Source organism: Mytilus edulis, chromosome 6, assembly GCF_963676685.1.
Source record: "Mytilus edulis chromosome 6, xbMytEdul2.2, whole genome shotgun sequence".
NCBI classification, from domain to species: Eukaryota; Metazoa; Mollusca; class Bivalvia; order Mytilida; family Mytilidae; genus Mytilus; species Mytilus edulis.
The window spans coordinates 60,159,286-60,183,649 of NC_092349.1; the positions used below are offsets into that span (position 1 = coordinate 60,159,286).

A 24,364-nucleotide genomic window follows, 5' to 3' on the forward strand; every position below is an offset into this window, starting at 1 on the left:
TCCACTTTCACTTGATTTCAAACGCAGAACAGATGAAATCTAAAAAAACTAATTTTAGATACTTATACGGATTTCATATGTTTCAGCTGTCACAGATCTACTACACGCAAGAGAAGTGGATTAGTATTTAGGTATAATGACAGGTAGTCATGTCAGTTCCATCAGCTGATAGTGAGAACACTTATGCAGTGACATATGCAGTCATTTCATGAAAAGAATAATTATTTCACCTGCACAGTCTAATATTTTTAATTTAGTTTAAATTCCTGTTCAAATTTCATCAATACATCATGTTCACAGTTCATCAAAGATTTCTTCTGACATATATAAATCTTTGTAAATGTAATTGAGTTTCTAAAGCCTCATTAAGAACTTTTTTGGTGAGTGAGTGTCATCAGGTCATGGCCTAGCGAGGAAGCTTCATATTGTGTTCAGCGGCTGATATTTCATTGTATGATTGTACTCCTATAAAATATAGAGAGTGTCATTCTCTATATAATTTAGCAGTGATTGCCGTGTTGAAGAAACTTGGAAAAAATGATAGTTAGGGAGCTACCATTTGATTTTTATGGGGGGGCTAGGATGAAAAATTTTGTCCTGCATTTTTTTTTAGCTGTAATCTCTGTCCTGCCTTTTTATTTTTCACTCTGTTCGGTCCTGCCTTTTTTTTTATAGTTTATCCTGACTTTTTTTTACCTAAATTGTCGTCCTGACTTTTTTTTTTTGCAAATGTCTCATCCTGCCTTTTTTTTTTACTCAAAACTCCTGTCCTGCCTATTTTTTTCAAATTTCATCCTAGCCCCCCCATAAAAATCAAATGGTAGCTCCCTTAATAGCAAATACACTTTATTTATTCAAATTCAAATTCAAATATTTTATTGGACAAAGCACATATGATACAATGCGTATTCCAAGATACAAACACATTAAACATGACAATTTATGCAAATACAACATAAAGAAACATTTCAAGTACTAATTATATATATAATATCACAGTATTACACAGTAATATACTTATGGTAGACCAACTGACATTAGATTTTTATTACGAAGTTCAAAAGCTTGACTTAAATAATTACATATTTGTCTGGTGTCAACCAGATTTACTGGGTTAAGTAAATAAATCATTGATTTAATATCATCATCATTATCAAGGTTATTGAAAATATCAAACTTCTCTCGAAGGTCTTTATATAGAGGACAATATAAAAAAAAATGAACTTCAGCTTCCACTTTATCTTTACAAAGTTTGCAGTATCTTTCACTTGCTAAAATTTTTGGTTTGCTATACCTCCCAGTTTCAATTGCAAGTGAATGTGCACTTATTCTAATTTTTGTAAGCAGTGATCTATCATATTTCTTAATATCAAATCTTAAGTAACTTCTTTTAAGTCAAAAGATGAGCACATTTTACTATAAAATCTTGGTTTACCTGTGTTATTAGATTTGATATGCTCAAGTTGACCCAAAATCTTGCATTTATAAAAGTTTTTGAGTGAGTCCTCAAACACATTATGTGATATTTGAAGTGAATCAAAGTTGATCAACTTTTTTAGTTTATGTAATGATTAAACCCAGCAAGAGCTCTTTTGTGTATACAATTTTTTATCTTCAATGAATGCAGATTTTAATAAATCAAATTTTGGGTTGTTTCCAACTTCAATGTCAGTTAATCTAGCATAGTATTTAAACATTAGTTTATATGATATAAAACACACTGGATATAGCTCAAGTTCTGTACGTAAAGCTAAATTGGAAGCCTTACCATGAACACCAAGAATATTTTTCATAATCATATTCTGGACCTTTTCAAATGGCAGTTTATCAGCAGTGTCAAGATTTATATTAAAATCTGAGATCCAAATTTCAGATCCATAAGTCATAATTGGTGAAATTAATGAGTTGAAAAGATTTACCCATTTTTCCACTGCAATACTATTAGAATATGGTAATTTTGATTTCAAGGCGAAATATGCCTTACGTGCTTTATCAGCAAGATTTTCAGCTGCTATATTAAGTTTACCTCTATTGTTGAAGACTATACCTAAGTATTTATATTCTGTAGCAGATTCTAATGGTTGGGGACCAAAATAAAAATAATGTTTATCTAATAAAGATCTATTTTTACTATTTGATAAAATCATAGTTTGGGTTTTCTTGGTGTTCACATTTAGGCCCCAATCAATACAAAAAGATTGTAAGGCATCCACACAGTGCTGCAAGCCATTAGGTGTTTCTGAAATTAAGATTAAATCATCTGCATAAAGAAGATGACTAAAGTTATTCTGATTTAGATTAACTGGATCAGACAAAACGGGGTTGAAATAGGAATCGATGTCATCAACAAAAATATTAAAAAGGGTGGGGCTAAGACTGTCCCCCTGTTTCACCCCTAAATTAGCATGGAATGATTCACTAATAAATCCATCTGTTTTACAACAATATAATGTATTACTATACATATGTTTTAACAAGTCATAAAATTTCCCACCTATTCCCTTTTTGAGCAATTTATGTAGTAATGCCTTTCTTACAACACTGTCGAATGCCTTTTTAAAGTCCACAAAACAAATGTAAAGATTTTTCTTACACTTCTTTAAATATTTATTTATTAAAGTTTTCATTATGAATATATGGTCACTTGTTCTATATCCTTCACGAAAACCATAGACGTATATGTTCATAGTACACAGATCGGAACACAAAAATCATGGAATTTCACAGAAAACAAAAACTAGAGGCCCACAAGAGCCTGTGTCTCTCACCTTGGTCTATTGCAATAATTGTCCTGTTTCAAAGTACCTATGACTTTTGATACCTTTTCTAAAATTCTTCAGACCTACAATCTTATACAATAATTCATCCTACAGCAATTAACATACTTTCAACCAAGCTCTAAGTAAATGCCTGCTATTTCGCAGGTGTGTTCTTAGACTAATAATTTTCATTACACATTTGATTTAATCAGGCAAAAAATAGCCTAGTATATGCAAATTATCAGCAAAATTTAAATATAGGATCACAACTAGTTTAAACATATTTTATTTGCTGAATTAAAGCAAAATGGATTAGACACAAGTAAATCATACTTATGAAGTCTTCTCCATAATACAATATAAAGTTACAATAATAGTATAATATAATGGACATGCATATAAAACAAACAGTTTATACAATATAATACTAGCTTTCATAGGTGAACAAAGAGGAGACAAAGTAAAAAAGGAAAAAGAAAGTTTGAAAAATCGTATACTTCTGTGACGATGACTTGTGGATTGATGGCAACGATGACGTCCTGTGTCAGCAATAATAACGCTCTATCAAGGCATAAGAAATCTGTTTGACCTTTTTATGTAATTCTGAACATGTTTGAAAATTTGAATATTTTGTTCGTTCGAAAGTTCCAAGTGTCCGCAAATTAATAGTTTTGTATCTAAAACAAAGTTTTCAGATAGCCAGTTAAGGTTATCGAATAAGTTTTTCCTACATAATGTGTATTTTGGGCAAACGAAAAAGTAATGGTAGACATCCTCAATACTCACAATGACAAGAGGGATCATTTATAATGTTAGCTCTAAATAGGTCATTGTTTAAGGATGAAGCGGAACATCGCAATTGCGTTAAGATAATATTTAATTTCCTTGGGCCGTACAAATAAAACGTTTCAATTTTACATACTAGACTATCGTTTTTTAATTCTTTCTTAAATTTAGAAATAGAGTCGACACTGCGAATTTTTGGATCAAGTTTATTCCATTCACGTATAGTAGAGGGAATAAACGATTCAGTAGTAAGGGAAAGTCTACAAAATGGAACAATAATATCTTGACCATTTCGCAACGGGTAGTTGGTTGTACTTTGTACACAAGGAGGTACAAGATTACATAGATATTCTGGTGCATGCTTTTGGTTCATGTTATAAAACATCTGTAATTTTCTTCTTCTTCTTCTTTCAAAAAGAGATTCCCAGCCAACCTCAGAATATAAAGTTTCAGTTTTTGTAAATATTGGTAGACCTGTTACTATTCTTGCGGCCTCCAATTGTAAATTTTCTAATTTATCACAACTGTATCATATGCCCTTAAAGCCGTGACTTACCAGGTTTAATTTAGGTGAACGAAGACTATTATGGTATTTAGACTGGGCTAACTGGGTAAAACCTCTCGTAAATCTAATATATGCTAAATATACACCATTCTTGTTTATTTTATCTTACTATGTTAGTTACTAACTTTAATACTTTGTTCATCTATCATTCTATCATCAGGCTAATCTGGTTTTATATTTTAATTCAATATCTTATTCAGTGACATTTGGTGCCAAAATATTTGTGACCAATTTATTTATTTGTGAAAATATTGAAATTATTATGACTCATATGAGAGACTTTAATTCAGAATTGGTATTAAAGGTGTGAAAATATTATAAAGAGATAAAATGTAAGAATGAAATTATTAGAGTAATTGTTATCATCATGATCATGGTTATTATCTTTTATATTAATTAATGTGGATGCTGTCACTTTTCATGCTTATGGTTAAAGGTATGAAATGTCATTTTAAATAGAGTATTGCTGCAAATTTGTTTTGTTAATTGAGTATTATACATTTTCAAATTTTAGTATAAATATTGATTGTGAATTTGAACATATTCAGAAAGAACACCCAATTGAAAAGAGAACATACAAATATAGGCATGATTAAGATGGACACAGTAGGAGTTTTAATGTAATGCTGACATGGCTCGTTGTGTTAGACTATTTAGTACTTTGGTTGGAATAAAATTCATACCTGCCAACATTTCAAAATGCCCATGAGGGTTTCATGTGCAAGATGGCTTTCATAGTCATAAAAAACCTTAAGAGGGACCTTCTAATAAATTTTGATGTTGTATATTTGCATCTCCATATTTTGAAATACTATACCTAGATGGTAAAATTGATTGCTTTATTTTATATTGAGGACAAAATTGATATTTCAAAATTTCTGTTTGCGAGCCTCCAATTGGATATTTGTTAACTGCACCCTAGTTCTGTCATTGAATTGGTGACCTTCACAAAATGCTTAAGACTTAAATGATTTTCTAATTATTTTACAAATAAAATCATGACCCTGTATCATAAGCGGAGCCAACCCAGTGCAGCAGGCCCTTTTTAACACATCCTTCCTTTTTAACTTAAGGTTTTGGCAGCAATCTGGTTTTTGTACCAGTGTAAACTCAAGGTGCATTTGTCAGTCGTACATATCAAATAAGCTGCATTTCAAATTAAAGAAATATAAAAATTTTAACCTTTATTTCAGGAGAAAGATTAATATAACCATGGAAGTTGATGAAGAAAACCAGCAACATTGTCCTCTGTTGGATTCAAACATATGGAGAACCAGATCAACCGTCACTTCATGTAACAGCTTCATGTTGCAAAATAAAGTAGCTTGTGATATAACCTTCACACTAGGTTCTGAAGGTCAAGAGGTTGTGGCTCATAAATATGTGTTAATCAGCAGGTCACCAGTATTTTACGCAATGTTTTGTGGACCAGTAGCAGAGAGCTCTAATGTTATTAGTGTACCAGATATTGAACCTGATATATTTCAATTTTTATTAAGGTAAGTAGGTGAATTAAACAAATAAATTCAAGTATCTTCTCAGTTCAGATTGGAATATCTAGGCATTTTTTATGCTAAACAATAAAATAGTAAAGTGATTTATTTTCACAGGTATTAAATGATGCTAATTTCAAAAGCCTAACCTGTTAGCAATTTTTTTTAAACTTTTTTCCATGACTGTAATCATCCTGAAAGATCCAACTTTAATCAAAGAAATGTTTATCGTAACTGTAATTGTTGAGCAATATTGCATTAGTGTATAATCATTTGCATTTGGTTACCAGTATATACCACAGAGAAAGTTTATGCTGCTAAACCACTTTGAATTCAGAAATTCTGCCATGCTTTTATTTTATTACAAAGATTATGACAGATAAGGTTTTCACTAAAACAAAAGCTCACGTTTTCAATTTTGATATCATTATATGAATGCTTCATTTCTTAAAATAACAAATGAATACATGTATCTTGCATTTTTGTTCATTGTTCACAAACACTTTAATGTATGAACAAATTTTTGAGTTTTCAATATGAATTTCTATATTTCAGCTATCTGTATTGTGATGATGATTCTGTTGTTGATAGTGATTCTGTGATGGCACTGTTATATGCGGCAAAGAAATATTCTATTTATAGCCTTGAAGACGTGTGTAAACAATTCCTTAAAGACAACATCTGTTTTGACAATGCATGCCTTATTTTAGAACAATCCCATGCATTTGATGAGAAAGATTTATATGAAGAATGTCTGAAGTTTATATGGAAGAACGGTGAAGAAATATTAGAAATGAGCTGTGTTAAAGATCTCTGTGAGAAATGTATGCAAGATATCATTGCTTCTGATGCACTGAATGCCGATGAAAAGCTTGTTTATGAATGTGTTGTATCATGGTCAGAAATACAATGTATAAAGAAAAAGATGGAAGTAAACGATCAAAACCAACGAGAAGTACTTAGTAACATTTTGTACCACGTAAGATTTCCGTTGATGCCCTTATCATATTTCGCTGATCATGTTTCAGAGAAACAAATATTATCACCTGAAGAAAAACTGAACTTATACAAGTACTTGTGTCAGAGCAGATCAGGTGCAGTAACTCCGTTTATTTCACGATATAGAAGTAAGAAAACAAGTTTACATTGCAAGAGGTTTAAAGGTATGGTTGATAGTAGTGATTGGGTCCAAAAAGGCAAAAAGGATGCTGTTTCATTCAGTTGTAGTGTTCCAATATTGATGCATGGAGTCTGCATGTACCGATCAGGACTTACTGGTGCCCCGTACGATATCAGATTAGAACTCTATGATGAAAGTGATAATCAGCTAACATGCGTTCATCGTACAGAAGATACTATTGAAAGTACGGTTGAAGGGAGATTTCTGTTTCCTGTTTTATTCGATCAACCATTGAAAATCCTTTCATGCTCGTATTATACAATTGTTGTGAAAATGATTGGGCCGAAGAGTTTCTATGGTGAGCGTGGAAGGAAGAAAGTAGTATGTGGTAACGTTACATTTGAGTTTATCTCCGCACCAAATAGAAGTACAAACTCCACCAATGTGTTCACTGGTCAAATTCCTGTCATCTTATTTTCTCCATGGTTGTAAATGTTAATGGTCATGATGGTAGAAATTGATCAAATTACAAGCAAAGCTATAACAAGGGGTGGACATAGGATTTATATTTCAATGAGATTTGTTGACTTTTTATCATTTTCAATATTTCGTCGATAGAAGTGTTCAATTCAAATTTATCAGATTGTGAGACATTCATGATTGCTTATTAAAAATGATGTTTTTTCTCTCTTTCACTTGAACGAACACTACCAAAATGAAGAATAAAAATGACATTTTACATATTTTATTAGTAAACTTTCGTTTTAGTCCCAAAATTCTAACAAATAAACTTTGCCATTACATAAAAAAAATAATGAATAATGATTATGTCTCTTACTTTATATCAAACAAGAGGCTCATAGATGATATTTATCCAAGAAATAATGTTTAACAGTGTAATTTTTCATGATGATTCAAAATTTTATGTTGTTTTTTTTTGGGTTGAAACCTGAAAATGTTGTTTTTTTCAGGTTTTTTTTTATACATTGTTTTTTTTTAAATTTTTATTTGGAATCTCATGCTTGAAATTTTGAGTCTGGTTTTGCCTAGCTCTCATAAGATATGACATGAAATATGTTTGTAAAAAAAAAGAGGCAATTTACTTGAATAACAATTTAGGCAAGTTAGAAAAAAAGTTTGTACATTATTAGGTCATAAATTTATTCCAAATTTAACACAAAAAAAATCAATTGTTCATAATGTATAGATAAGACTTTATCATATGATTATTGTATATGTTACACTTCAATGCATCAAACACATTCTGTGTCCAGCTTTGCTTCATCACAATTTACATTGTTCAGCTTTCTCCTGTTGATTATCAAGTTTTTATTTATATATGCTGATGATGGAAGAAGCTGATTGATTGATATATGATGACAAAAATGAAACCGTTAACTCCATACATATCTATTAATATTATTTACATGGAAATATTCAAAGGAACAAGAAATATTTTTTTATAATATTTCTTTTGACTGGTTTTTATACGACCGCAAAATTTGAAAAATTTTTCGTCGTATATTGCTATCACGTTGGCGTCGGCGTCGTCGTCGTCGTCGTCGTCGTCGTCCGGCGTCCGAATACTTTTAGTTTTCGCACTCTAACTTTAGTAAAAGTGAATGGAAATCTATGAAATTTTAACACAAGGTTTATGACCACAAAAGGAAGGTTGGTATTGATTTTGGGAGTTTTGGTCCCAACATTTTAGGAATTAGGGGCCAAAAAGGGCCCAAATAAGCATTTTCTTGGTTTTCGCACTATAACTTTAGTTTAAGTTAATAGAAATCTATGAAATTTTGACACAAGGTTTATGACCACAAAAGAACGGTTGGGATTGATTTTGGGAGTTTAGGTTTCAACAGTTTAGGAATTAGGGGCCAAAAAAGGGCCCAAATAAGCATTATTCTTGGTTTTCGCACAATAACTTTAGTTTAAGTAAATAGAAATCAATGAAATTTAAACACAATGTTAATGACTACAAAAGGAAGGTTGGTATTGATTTTGGGAGTTTAGATCCCAACAGTTTAGGAATTAGGGGCCAAAAAGGGACCCAAATAAGCATTTTTCTTGGTTTTCGCACCATAACGTTAGTATAAGTAAATAGAAATCTATGAAATTTAAACACAAGGTTTATGACCATAAAAGGAAGGTTGGTATTGATTTTGGGAGTTTTGGTCCCAACAGAATAAGGGGCCCAAAGGGTCCAAAATTAAACTTTGTTTGATTTCATCAAAATTGAATAATTGGGGTTCTTTGATATGCCGAATCTAACTGTCATGACTGTGTATGTAGATTCTCAACTTTTGGTCCCGTTTTCAAATTGGTCTACATTAAGGTCCAAAGGGTCCAAAATTAAACTTAGTTTGATTTTGACAAAAAATGAATCAGTTAGGTTCTTTGATATGCTGAATCTGAAAATGTACTTAGATTCTTGATTATTGGCCCAGTTTTCAAGTTGGTCCAAATCGGGGTCCAAAATTAAACTTTGTTTGATTTCATCAAAAATTGAATAAATGGGGTTCTTTGATATACCAAATCTAACTGTGTATGTAGATTCTTCATTTTTGGTCCTGTTTTCAAATTGGTCTACACTAAAGTCCAAAGGGTCCAAAATTAAACTTAGTCTGATTTCAACAAAAATTGAAATCTTGGGGTTCTTTGATATGCTGAATCCAAAAATGTACTTAGATTTTTTATTATGGGCCCAGTTTTCAAGTTGGTCCAAATCAGGATCTAAAATTATTATATTAAGTGTTGTGCAATAGCAAGTCTTTTCAATTGCACAGTATTGCGCAATGGCAAGAAATATCTAATTGCACAATATTGTGAAATAGCAAAAAAAAATTTAATTAGAGTTATCTTTCTTTGTCCAGAATAGTAAGCAAGAAATATCTAATTGCAAAATATTGTGCAATAGCAAGATTTTTTTTTAATTGGAGTTATCTTTCTTTGTCCAGAATCAACTTAAATCTTTGTTATATACAATATACAATGTATATTCACTTTTTACTACCAACTGATAAATTAAAATAATCTTTACCATTCAGTGATAACAAGCAGTTTTTTTACATCTTTTTAGATAATGTATGTTGGACATTTGCCAGACATGACTATGATGTCATTTTCTATTTTTATTTGCCCATTACTTTATGTAAATAACTTCATTGGAAATTTGCCAATATAAAATGTTGCTGATGAAGTTTTTTTTATTGTTTTATACAATAAACAATGTATATTCACTTTTACTACCAACCAATCTTTACCATTCAGTGATAACAAGCACTTTATTTTACATTTTAATATTTTATGATGTATTTAAAAGAGTAGTTATTGTTGCAAACTCCATTAGAAATTTGAATTGATATCAGTTTTGGAAAAAAGGAAACGGGGATGTGAAAAAAGGGGGGGGGGTTAAATTTTTCTCATTTCAGATTTCATAAATAAAAAGAAAATTTCTTCAAACATTTTTTTGAGAGGATTAATATTCAACAGCATAGTGAATTGCTAAAAGGCAAAAACAAACTTTTAAGTTCATTAGACCACATTCATGCTGTGTCAGAAACCTATGCTGTGTCAACTATTTAATTTTAGATTTAAAAAGTTTGAAGAAGAAATCTTTAATTGTAAAATTTGTAAAATCTTGACATTTGTTTTGTGTTAAAAAAAAACCATGTAATGTCAAAAATTTGATCACAATCCAAATTCAGAGCTGTATCACGCTAGAATGTTTTGTCCATACTTGCCCCAACTGTTCAGGGTTCGACCTCTGCGGTCGTATAAAGCTGCGCCCTGCGGAGCACCTGGTTGAGAAATTGCAAATTTGTTAAAGTGAAAACTTTGTTTCACTATTTTTTACCTGCTTTCTAAATTTCTATAGATCTATTTCACAATTTTAAATTGATTGTTGGACTGTCTTTCCAGTTATCATGGCTTCTTAATTATATCTTATACTAGAACACACCCGCGAAATCGCGGGCATTCAGAGCGTAGTTTAAAGTATGTAAAGTGTTGTTGGAAGAATTTTGTGAAATATTGAATGACTGGAGAATTTCGGCAAAAGTATCATAAATCATAGGTTATTGGGGACAGGAAAATGTTTTTTTTTAATCCCTCCTTCCTTTATTTCCAAAATTCCCAATTTGTGGTTTTCTATCAATTTCAGTATGAATATACATTTTGTATATTATGAACATTTAAGTAAGGAGCCTGTAATTCAGTGGTTGTCGTTTGTTTATGTGTTACATATTTGTTTTTCGTTCATTTTTTGTACATAAATAAGGCCGCTAGTTTTCTCGTTTGAATTGTTTTACATTGTCATTTCGGTGCCTTTTAAAGCTAAGTATGCGGTATGGTCTTTGCTCGTTGTTGAAGGCCGTACGTTGACCTATAGTTGTTAATTTCTGTGTCATTTGGTCTCTTGTGGAGAGTTGTCAACATGGCAATCATACCACATCTTCTTTTTTTGTAATCAATGAATTTTGTAAAAGATTTAATGACTGGAGAATTTCAGAAAAGGTATCAAAAGTGCACATGAATAATTTTAGCGCTTATCTGTATATTTATATAAACATTCACTATATAAATAAAGTGTATTTACTTTCAATTCTAAGTTTTCTAATCGATCCATGGTGGTCTTGATATAGTATACAGACCCTCTCTATTTAATAAACTCTGTGACCACCGTGGATAGTAAACTTGAAAATGATAAATTGCAGATGGAATTCTGAAAATACACATTATTCGTAGTATATGTATGTTCAAAGTATACAGAAAAACGCAAACCGGAAGTATAGTATGACTTAAAATTTTGTCCAATGACGGGACAATATCCGGATGCCCTTTTTCTCGTTTTTCTCCCAAAATAACTCAATCTGAATAATCATATGAATGGATGACAAATGCGACTATGCACTGTACCTATAGGACACAGAGGCGTGTTTGTTAATTTATTGTGGAAAGAAGAGAAGCGACACCCAAAATGAGGTCTTCTCGTTTAATATCTTATATATATGATCATGTTTTATAATTTCAGAACATATTAAAATATATTTATATAATCTGGTGAGTGTAAGAGAAATTTTACTGATCATGCATGTATCATGTCATTCATGTGTATGGCACATAATAATTGATCTAAATGTGCAAAAAATGTCTAACTTTTTTCTCAAAAAATATGTATTTGCACAGGTTGTTGATATATATAGCTGTTCAATAAAAGTATTTTACAACTTGTTGAACTTCTTTTTTTATGACATATTATAAACATATTTCTTGAATGCTACAACATTGAAAGAGTCAAAATGGGAGATTCTGGCATTCTTACATTAAAAAAATGATTCTCTTCATGTTTCAATTGTTTATAGATGAATATATCTTTAAAATATAAATATTAACATATTCATTGAATGCTACATCATTGAAAGAGTCAAAATGGGAGATAACTCTGGCATTCTTAAATTAAACAAATGATTCTTTTTATGTTTCAATTGTTTATGGATGAATATACCTTTTTAATATAAATATTAACATATTTTTTGAATACTACATCATTGAAAGAGTCAAAATTGGAGATAACTCTGTCATTCTTAAATAAAAAAGATGATTCTTTTTCATGTTTTAATTGTTTATAGATAAATGTATCTTTAAAATAGAAATATTAATGTGAAAAACAATCCTTCCAAAAAAAATTGAAATATATCAGTTGTATTGCTGTTGATAAAAGTATTTTACAACTTTTTGCTGCATATGCTGTTGGACATAATTCATGGCAAGAGTCAAATTGGGAGATAACTCTAATTCTAATTAAAAACAGATTAATTTTCATGTTTCAATTTTTACAACTAAGGGTATACTAAGATGAACTGTAAAGTTTATTTTTTGTAAGATAAAAAATACATATTAATGTAAAAATAAACCATCAAGAAAATGTTTCAAATTTTAGTTGATGTGTCTGGTACTTCTTTAGCTTGTAAAAAGTTTTATATTGGTGAAGATTTGTGATCTGCTCAGGTGGCAGGTACCAGTTTTGGTGTACCAGAACATGTGTCCCACGCAGAAATTTTGTTATAGTTAAGCATTGAGGTATATAATTGCATCATGTGGACTAAAAAAATAAATGAATGTAAATTCTAGGCTAGTGTACTACACAAGTAAGTAGTTGCATACACAGGTTGGGGATTTCCTTCACACATGGGTCCAATCAGCTGTCAAAATTGTGGTCTCCTCACTTGACAGCATCTAATCAAAGTGGGGACAATATTCATTTTTTTGTAAACAAAAATATCTTGAGATTTTAATGGTAAGGATAGGTTTGGACAAGGCTCTAATTCACTAAATATCCTTTATCTCTTGAATTTTGCATAAAATTCTTGTCTGCTTTTAGCAGGATTCTGCGGGTGAGCATTAGATTGGTATCAGAGCATCACATGTTTTGCCTTATTTGCAATGCATTTATAAATTCTAAAATCTCCATACTGGACAGACACCCACATTTAAAGGTTTTCTATATACATATTTACATAAGCTCACACACACATCTTAGTTCCTTGAAACCATACATTTTATTTGTTTATAAGCTTGAATGAATTTTCAAGAGAATAGAATCATAAATCCATGAAATTCTAAAGATTTATTGTAAAATAACTGGTTTCTGACACCTTAAGTCCGGTTTGTCTTACGTGTCCAATAGTCCTTTAAGCACTGTTAATTTGGAGTTTTATGACAAAAATTCCTCAATTTAACCAGTTTTCCTTCACATTTTTTTTTGGATGACATACTTTTCACTGAATTTTTACATTTGTATTTTCATAACATACTAGACTAACTTTTCAAGAAAGTTGTACTTACTAATGGCAATATGGCATCAGACAGGAGCATTTATGTTGTCTCTGCAAATCTGATTGATTTACTTATTGAAACAGGATCCTAGCTTGCCTAAAACAGAGGTCCCATGTGTTGTTTCTGTACTCTCATATGCTATTATTATTATAGTCCTGTCCTGTGCTTTTTGTTTTTAAGGAAAATTTTAACTACCACTAAATACTATCAACCCAGACAAATTACAATTATTTTTTTAACCATTTTACTTTTTTTATCTATAAACATTATTTAGTGACCCCTTACAATTAAGAAGTCTAGCTATTGTGTCCAACATCTTTAAAGTGTCCCTTTACCCTTAAATCTTACATAGAGCACTGTTGAAATGTTTTAAGTATTTCAATTGATTACCCCTCGACAATAATTTAACGTAATGTGACCTTTATAAGTCAAAGATTAAGTATTTTAACAATAAGTATATGTATTCATAAGTCTCAAATATCCATGTTAAATTAGTTTTAAAATAAAAAAAATATTCTCAATATCATTAACATTTGTATTTTTTTTCAACAAAAATAAATGATTTGATATTATTTCCACAAATAAACAATGTATTAAATGTATTAAATTGCAATATATTTTTATTGATTATTTTTGTACAGGATTAAAATTCCTTTGTTAAGAAATTTTTTTGTCTGGGTTTCAAAGGGTTTTAAAGCAGGAGAAATGATTCTAATAGATTTAAATTTTTGTATTTAAGGTTAGAATTCACAATGACATCTATTGTTTACTTATAATACCATTATTATAATTACCAATCATTTCATAAAAAAAGAAATTTAAACTTTTAAACATATAGAATTCCACTTATCTTATTTGGCTTAGTTATTGTGTATTGGGGTTATGTTACGAAGAGAACATTCTTTTCATGTGGTATAGTGTATTGGGGTTATTTTACAAATAGGATATCCTTTCATTTTGTATTGTGTATTGGGGTTATATTACAGAGCGGACATTCCTGTCATGTGATATTGTGTATTCCGTCAGTTGTTTACAAAAGATCATTATAGCATATAAAATCATCTATATAAACAAAAAGAGAGAAATGTCATTTATTGATTTGTGTTCAATGGAACACAATGCTTCTCTTGATGCATGAAATTCTTTCACACAAAACTTCTTTTTATTTTACATAATATGTATATTGATATAACACTTAATATATCAAAATTTGTATATTGGAATTTGAAATTGTTTTTTGAAGACATAAAATGTACAATGTTTCTCTTGGTGCATGAAAATTTTTTTTTCTTCATTTTATATGGATATAAGACTTTAGTATATCAGAATTCTAATGATTCATATGAAATAGTTTTTGAAGCCTTAAAAGTATGAATATTTTAACAAAGAACAAAAGTACATGCATATCAAATGATTGTCTTTCATCTTTCCCTTTGGGGTTTTCCCCACCTATCAAGTGGCCTTGCTGTCTGAGTAGTCTAAGTGGTTGTTTGAGATTTAAGTGTTTAATAATTTTGGTGGCTTATCATATTTGGGATAAACATTTTTAGCTTAATGTAATAAAAGCTGCTTGATTTGGGATAGGAAATGGGAGGATGAGTTTACAATTGTCATTTCTAATAAAATGTAATAGATTACTGTAAGAACGTTAAATGTCCCGATTTTGACCTGCCAAATTAGACTTATTAATTGGTTTGTACTAACATGATTAACATGACGGGTGCTACACGTGGAACAGGATCTGCTAACCCTTTCCAAACCATTTGGATCATCCCCAGTTTTTGATGGGGTTCATGTTGCTCAGTGTTTAGTTTTCTATGTAGTCTTTTAATGAACTTTTGTTTGTCTGTTGCTTTTACTTCTTCATTTTTAGCCATGGAGTTGTCAGTTTATTTTCGACTTATTACAGTGACCTATAGTTGTTAATTTCTGTGTCATTTGGTCTCTTGTGGAGAGTTGTCTCATTGGCAATCATACCACATATTCTTTTCTATATTGAATGTCCCTCTGGTATCTTTCGCCACTCTTTTTAAGTAGTTCTGTATGAAAGAGATATGCATTGGTCCCATTAGTCCATTACAAAGCAAGATTTCTTCAAAACAACTAAACAAAAAATACTTGTTTCTAAACCAAATTACTTCAGACACATGTGCTTGCTTTTACGTCCAGTAATATATCAAGTAAGATTGGACTATTCAAAACATGATAACCCAGAACACCAAATTTCTTTCAAACAGGATACATGTCTTCTCTTGTTGTATTGTGTTGTATGGTTTCTGTTTAATAGTTGAGTCACCTCAACCTACATTTGAGACATTGATGATTGATGGCTCTAATTTAGTTTGTATAAAGGTTTGATCTTATAAACTATTGGAAGATAGAGATATGACTTTTTCACCTATTTATATGTTTTACGACAGGAATAACCAATCTACTGATGTGGTTCCACTTCTATGTTACTCAAAAAGAGAGCGAAAGAGTGCATATTGAAGTAAATGTTGATGCCGGAGTGCCTGGAGAAAACCACCGACCTTTGATAGGAAAACTGACAATCCTAGTCAATTAAGATTGGATTCAAGTTCACCAGCAAGAGCGGGGTTCCAACTTACAACCTCAGTAAATGTAAAAGTGATGGCGTCCGTAAAATTTACAAAGGGATGACTTCAACTTCACTAATTGGAACTCTTGCTTTAATAGCTTCATTGTGAGCAGCAACCCTCCATCAAAGAAATCAGGATAGAAAGTCCAGGGAATATAATATCAATTGGGATACATATATTCCGAGTGCAAGTGCTGCTGAAATGTTGCTACATATAGAAATGGAAAGTTCATAATTGGGAAGCTTGATTCATCTCTTTTGTCGTAAAATTTTGTTTTCAACCGGACCTCATTTTCAATTTCTAGATGAAAGTCAAGATTTCTTTGTTGTATCCTTTATCTCTAGTTCGATCAGACAGATGCGTTCAACATAGTCACTAAGTTTTGAAATATTTAATTAGAGAACATCATCTCAGAATATGGCGGAAAGTAAAGTTCAAGATACTAGTATACTGCTAACTTCTTTTTTTTTACTTCTTAAGAAGTTCTTGTATGAAGTTCGGCTCATAAGAATAAAGTAACAAGTCGACAAAAAGAGGGGCACAGTTGGTTCCCATGGGAATGGCAATGGTTTGTTGAAAAACACGTCATCCAAACATAACAAATACGTTGTCAATCAAGAAATCAAGTTACTTGATAATTTTTCAGTTTCAGAAAATATTTTGTTTGAATCAGAGTGATTTTCTACAAAGTTGGAAATTCCCTCCCTAAGTCAAGATTCTCGTATCTATGTATATATATGCGTTGGCCATTCTTTTTATGTGAAACAATGCAATACCAACTGTTTCAATTTGTCTTTAGTCAAAGGCTTAAAGATATCCTAACCTTTTTAAGTGTGCAGTACCTGTTGTATTGCACGAGGATCAATACTAAAAATTTAATAATCATCAGGAACACACAAAACTTTAGTTAATTACAGTTTTAGAATGGAAATGATAAAAAGTGAGACCGACTGTTTGAGGAGATGAATTTGAAAATAAAAATCCTTTAACAACATTCTTCTCCAATACCGGTAAATATAGAAACCAAAAACATGTACCAGGAAATAGTATTTCACCAATATATTAGTGAAATGATATGCAGAAGCCTGCGTAGGACATGTGGACATGGTGAACTCGGGTGAAGGAGTTGATTGTTACGCCTCAATATGCGTCTCAAAAATATAATAAATTCTGTCATTTGTTATTATTCATGAATTATAATTATGAAATTGGTATGCTGATATGTTGAATATATGTTTGGGATCAAATAGAGACAAAAGAAAGGAGCAAAAACATCTGCAATCCTATGAACTCTAACGTAGTTGAACTATATGTGCATCAACATCGTAAGTATGTCTGTTATGCATGTGTGACTTGTCATATTTAGATTTATAAGTCGTTGTCAAAGACAGGAACATGTTGAAACCAGTTACAAACAAGTCCTTAGGAATGAAAGTATACATTCAACTACATTCAAGGCCGTACGCTCCAAAGAGTGTCATATGCATATTGTAAATAATCATGTCACTACCACAACTCAGCTTTAGGCCTCTTCTGAACATTTGAAGGTCTCAACTATATTATTGGTTATATAACTTCACAAAAATCCCATAAAATGTTGTTTCATCTCGGCTTTTAGTAAGTGTTCCACTTATCTCTCGAAGCATTTTCTCGTGTGTTCGTTAACTTTATCATTATTGTTTTGTAGTAAAACACATGAAAATAGTGAAGTTAACCATTTTTGGAGTGTAAAACAAATCTGGATGTTTGAGATAAAGTACATATTGATTTTGATAGTCCTATTGCTTCGGTTAGCTGTTTACCACTCTTAATTAATACCGCACCTCCACACAATCTTTTAAATTAAATTTTCGTACAATCAAATTTATTTGCTGCAACCAAGGAGGTTATATGAGATCTCATATAACCTCCTTGCTGCAACTCATACATGTATTAAGCCTTTTTCTCTGGTGAGAAATGTAATATTCATAAGGGTACTAAGTGTGTCCCTTTAATTGCAGACTTCTTCATTTACTATTATAAATCACAGTTTATGGCTAAACTCAAAAGAATATTATAAATCATTACCTCTAAATATACTGCTTAAATTTACCCAAGGAAACTTTCTTAAAATATATTTTGAATATTAACTCTAAGAACTATCCTTTCCTAGATTTAGATACTTTAGTCTAACATCAGAAACTCGACACAAAAATTTACGATAGATGGGATAATTTTTCTTTCCCTATCGTTAATTTTCCTTTTTTTGGACGATGATAGTCCTTTGGCACTGTCAGTATTGATGTTTTGGATTTCAATGAGCCTAATTTATGTATTACTAGTAAATTATCAAGTCAGGGATTTCGTTACCACAAATTACTTATAACCTTTACTATTGAGGTAAACTTATCAATCCTTTAAAGAAACTTTTTCTGACAGGTTAACAATTCAACACTGTAATCAAATCTTTGAGGATTGTTTTATTGGTATGGGTATAGATTTTTTTATCTGTAAATTAAACCATACTAAATATTACACACATGTACTTTCACGGCACTACAATCTGTCGATACCTATATTTTGGCATTCCACATGTTTCCTCTGACTGAATAACGTCTTTATACTAAATCCATTGGATGTTTGATGTGTAACGATTGTTGATATTATAGTCTTTAGATACATGGCCGACTATACGGTATGTGTTTTATTTTTATCATCTCTCACCGTTGAAGGCCGTACGTTTGCTTATAATTGCTTAAATCCACTTCATTATATATATATATATATAACTTTGTAGGATAATTGTTCCATTGGCAATCATATCACATCCCTCCTATGATATCATATCCCTTTGAAAGAGGATAAAAACTAGTAATTGACAAAGGATTAAATATACAGGAAGACAAAAACACAAAACTCTCTTGAAACTGGAGTCGACACGACAACAGTTTTATAGTGGAAAAGATAAGTAAGTGAGTCGGTCAATAATGTTTGAGGGTGTGACGTTCAAAAATATATGAAACAACATCCTCCACTTAAAATTAGATAACATTGAAAAACTAGGACCACTCTACAAATACTATTTCACTGGTATACTAGTGAGATGATAAGTTGAAGCTTATGAAGGACACTTATTTCACAATTAATTGGATATATTGAACTTTGGCCAAAGTGAAGCAGTCGCTTGTTACAATGTATATGGGGTCAAATATAGACAAAACATAGAAGCCAAAATAACCGAAGTCGTATGAAATCCAAATGTAGTTAAGCTGTAGCTGCATCAAAATAGTCTTATACAATTGAGAAGGAAATTGGAAATATGACATACAGAGGCAGAAAACAGCACAAAACCACCAATGGTTTTACAATACAACTAAGTTCTGTTATACACAGCTAACTCGTCATATTGAGAATAGTAAGTTATTAGGAATGCGAAAACACGACGAAGCCAGTTATAAACGTGGTTCTTGTCTTGTGATAATTCCGGACGTTATGAAGTTTAGAGTATACATCTGCTTGCACAATCTCCAGTGCTTATGAGAACATGTTCTGACAAATGGTTCGCCATTACGAGAACATACTCTGACGAATTGATTTCTATTATAAGAATATGCGCCGACGAATGGATGTCCTTTATGAAAACATGCTCTGGCGAATGGATTTCAAGTATGAGAACATGCTCTGGCGAATGGATTTTAAGTATGAGAATATACTCTGACAAGTGGTTAGCATTTAGGAGAACATACTGTGACAAATGAATCTTCGTTATGGAACATGCTCTGACGAATGAATCTTCATTATAAAAATATAATTTGGCAAATGTGTTTCAAGTATGAGAACATGATCTGGCGATGGATTTCAAGTATTATGAGAACATACTCTGAAAATGGATCTTCTTTATGAGAACATGCTCTAACAAATAGATCTCAATCATGAGAATATGCTTTCAAAAATGGATCTCAGGTACGAAAACAGGCTTTACAAATGGATTTCCATTAAAAGAACATGTTCTGACAAATCGATATCAATGTTGATGACTTGCTTTGACAAATGGATATCTGACGTAAGAATCTCAAGATTAAAAACATGCTCTTTATGTGAACATGCTCTAACAAATGGAATTCCATTATGAGAACGTGTTTTGACAAATAAATCTCAAGTATGTAAGAAAAAACTCTGATGAATGGACCTACAGTATAAAAACTTGCTCTAACAAATGGATTTCCAATTAGCCACCATTTGACAAATGGATCTTTAGTACGATAACATGCTCTGATAAATTGATTTCCGTTATTATAACATGCTCAAACAATTGAATTTCAATTAAGAAAACATGCATGCTCTGACGAAAGAATCTCAAGTTTAAAAACATGCTCTGACAAATGGATCTACTTTATGGGACTATCCGTTGACAAATAGATTTCCATTATGAGAAAAAACTCTGACAACTGGATCTCAAGTATATGAGAACTTGCTCTTAAAAATTGATCTCAAGTGTGAGACCATGTGTTAATTTGACAAATAGATTTGCTTATACGGAGAACATGCTTGGACAAATGGATCTCCAATCTAATTAAAATATTGATATCTGATTACGTTATACTGCATAGAGCTCATATGTAGTATATGAAACGTAATTAGAGATCAATATTTTAATTAGATTGATGGATCTCCAGTATAAGAACTTACTCTGACAAATTGATCTCAAGTATGAGACCATGCAGTGGATTTCCAAAATGAGATTATGCTTGGACCAAAGAAACTACAGTATGAGAATATGCTCTGATAATTTGATTTCCATAATAAGAACATGCTCTAATAATTTGATTTCCATAATAAGAACATGCTCTGATAACTTGATTTCCATTTTAAGAACATGCTCTAACGATTGAATCTCAAGTATGAAAACATACTCTGACGAATGAATTTCCAACATGCTATGATGAATTAATCTTAAGTATGAGAAAAAAAACCTATGACGAATGGACCTCCAGTATGAAAACAAGCTCTGACAAATCGCTCTTCATTCTCAGAACATACTTTGACAAATCGTTCTCTATACCAACACAATAAAACATCCCTATCTTGCATGACCTTAAACAAGACGAACAGTCCAAGACAAAACAAGAAAATTAGATTGAGCAACGCGAACCTCACAAAAAAAACCTGACGTCCGACCTCTATACACGTAAAGACGACGTGGGCACAGTTCATCGGTATTCTTTGTTCGAATACTATTATACCATAAAATGTTTAGTGCTTTGGTATCTAACCACTATAAATACAGGTCTATTTACATTTCATATAATCTCTAGTCTTTCATCGGTTTGTTTTTGGTGAGTTACTTCTTCTAGTAGCAGTCCAAATTTCTCGCCCTTCATCCCAATCGAAAAATTGTTAATTTGCTCTCGTTCTAAATATGCTTAAAATATTTGTCGCTGGACGTAAGCAACCAAAATTCAATCACCTGGGACAGACTGAGGTGTTACCTCTACTAGTTGTGGGCCAAATTCCTCGAACATGTTAACAAGATCTGCCAAATAGTATGTGTTTTTTAAAATTTTTCTCGTTCTGAACATGTATGAAATATTTGCTACTGGAAGTTAAGCAAACGATTATCAATCAATCTACCAGAACCGCTAACATATTTTGCATTCTGTTCAAGTGATAAAACCATTTACGCATTTTGCACCCACTTCCTGGATCCAACCTCTATAAAAAGACCATAAAGTATCTCAAGTATATATTTCTCCAATATTATACGTTTATATAAACCGAGGACCAATAAATATTTCGTGTGTATTGCTCTATCATTTACGCAGTTATTTTGATAACAGGACAGGAACACCTGGTTTATTTTGTTGGCCAATGTATTTTCCATCTTTGTATATAATACATATATATATTTCATCCCATTATCCACCCTATATACCAGGTCAATGGCGTTGCAAATCTGGTTTAAATCTGTTACGGTTCTTGATTTGTTCAAGGGTCAGTCTAAAATTTATTATTGTCTGTGCTGCAGATGCATAGTGTATAATTTTTTTTTCATCACTTCATATGACGTCCTACTGGATTTCTGTTGTTCAAGCAACCAGAAGTCATAACGAATTTACATGTGTTCTTTTAGTGTCCACATCTTTTGTAGTAAATGCGTCCAACGAAAAATTCTATAATTCTAACCCGAATTTACATGTATTAAACAGACAAAGTTAGTTTTGTTTTAATGTCACATATTTAAAGTAAAACCGTGTAGAAATATGATAATTTGTCAAACTACACATCTAGTAGCCTTTGATTACCATCTAGGATAGGAACAAATGTCAATACAAAAAAGCTAGCTTTTTAAACCCCAAAATCTACTCCCGTGTATGATTTAAATATAACCGCTAGTCCGAACTGTCCACTTTCCGTACCACTCCCAAGAGATTGAAGACAAATAAACCATAATACTATTACTGTTTGAACACACTTAAAGTGTAAACATTTTAAAGGGGCACTAGCTAAGATATATATAAAAAAATGAAGTATGATTTTTTTTAGATCAATCATTAATCAAATTGGAATAATGAAATAATAATTTGCTTTTAGCAATCAATTTCCTTTAATTTTGTTGAAATAAGCGATTAAACATAATTTTTGAATGATTCACTTGCAAGTGAAAACGTCATCATCATTCTAACCGGTATTCATGTGAACTTCAAGTTAACCCCTAGCTAGAGATTGACAACGCATGCATTGTACGTGTACTGGTTATTTAAAGAAAAAGAATGTCAACAATGAAAGTGAAACTACGGTAAATCATTTGATTACTATTACGATGCACATAAAATCATTCTTATACGGTTAAAAACAATGAGAAACATCAATTTTTAATCTATAAAATAAAATCAAACAGACCTATAAAAATCCAATTGCACGTGTTGGTTTAATCTATTCATATCTTTATTTATGTTTACATCGCTTATATGGTCATCTGAGGTCAAATCGATAGTTAATTAGATGGCGTTTGGACTAAAATACACACGAAACGAACCTATATATTACCTACCCCATGCTCTGTAAACTGTTTATTTTAGACTTTTGATAGTTTGGATAAATGTTTTACATTGTTATAAACCAAATATGAGAATTTGAGTCAAATCGGTTACAATGAATTTGACAGCTAGTGCCCCTTTAAGGTAACTTTTCAAACATTAATTTTATTTTCTTTATTAATTATTGACAAGTAACTGTTAATAGAACTTAAGCTATATTCATCTGAAATTTAAACAATTTCCAAATTTCAACATGTAATAGAAGATTGTTTGACAAATAATTCGTGACTGGTTAATTGGTTTGGGGATTTGTTCATTGGTAAACGAGAAAGAAATCCCCTTTTATGAGTTATGATGGTCTGCCTGGGTGGTGGTCCTTTTATTCTGTTTTAATTTATTTCTTATGCTGTTTTTTTCCTCTTAAATTTTGACCATTATTCTCTAATTTATATATTTTAGCATCCCACTATTCTCTATTCTTTATTTTAAGGCCTATTTTTCTCTAATCTTTGATTTGTTTTTTTATACCAATTTTCTGTAGTGCCTATTGTTCTCGATTCTGTATACCACATCCAGACCCTTAATTGGTCATTATTGGTTTTGGCTCTACTCTAGTTGAAAATCATTGTAGAATATTTGGAGCACGATCTATTCGATTCTAATACCCTTTTTGCATATTTTATTCACTCAACGGCGGATATTTATCGATTTTCGATCAAATTTCGATGAGAAATTCCGGAACATCATCATCTCTTCTTACTCTTAAAAGATATATCGATGTCGAATAGATTGTTCATCGGTGTTTCTTCATTGTTTTTATCACATCACTTCTAAATTCAAAATACTTTTTCCCATAAGGAATGCAATTTCGTTTACATCATGTGAAATAGAATTACATTTATAATGCACAAAAACGTGCAAAAGAGAAGTATACATGCATTAAATTATTTTTATGTTTGCTGGGACATAATATGCATGTTAGTATAGCTATTCCCAGATGTTAGCTGTCAAGTAGATATGTCTACATGCTGCTTTAGTTGATGTCTTTGCTGTTTACGTCATCTTTACTTCACATTTGTTTTAAAATGCATATAGGTACGATGGAAATACTTGCTTTGTTTTCTACAGATATTGGTACCATTCGGCAATCCTCGGTATAATCCGCTACTCTCCTTCTGAGGGTAC

The 24,364-nt window shown here is 31.3% G+C and overlaps 1 protein-coding gene across 1 annotated transcript; it reads left to right on the forward strand.

The window, feature by feature from the left end:
- The first annotated feature begins 74 nt into the window (after window positions 1–74).
- LOC139528013 (BTB/POZ domain-containing protein 6-like) lies at window positions 75–7,535 on the forward strand. The gene is made up of 3 exons (XM_071323784.1): window positions 75–131; window positions 5,304–5,609; window positions 6,159–7,535. Exons 2-3 carry the CDS (start codon window positions 5,323–5,325, stop codon window positions 7,213–7,215), a joined length of 1,344 nt encoding a protein of 447 aa, XP_071179885.1. The 5' UTR covers window positions 75–131; window positions 5,304–5,322; the 3' UTR covers window positions 7,216–7,535.
- The last annotated feature ends 16,829 nt before the right edge of the window (window positions 7,536–24,364 follow it).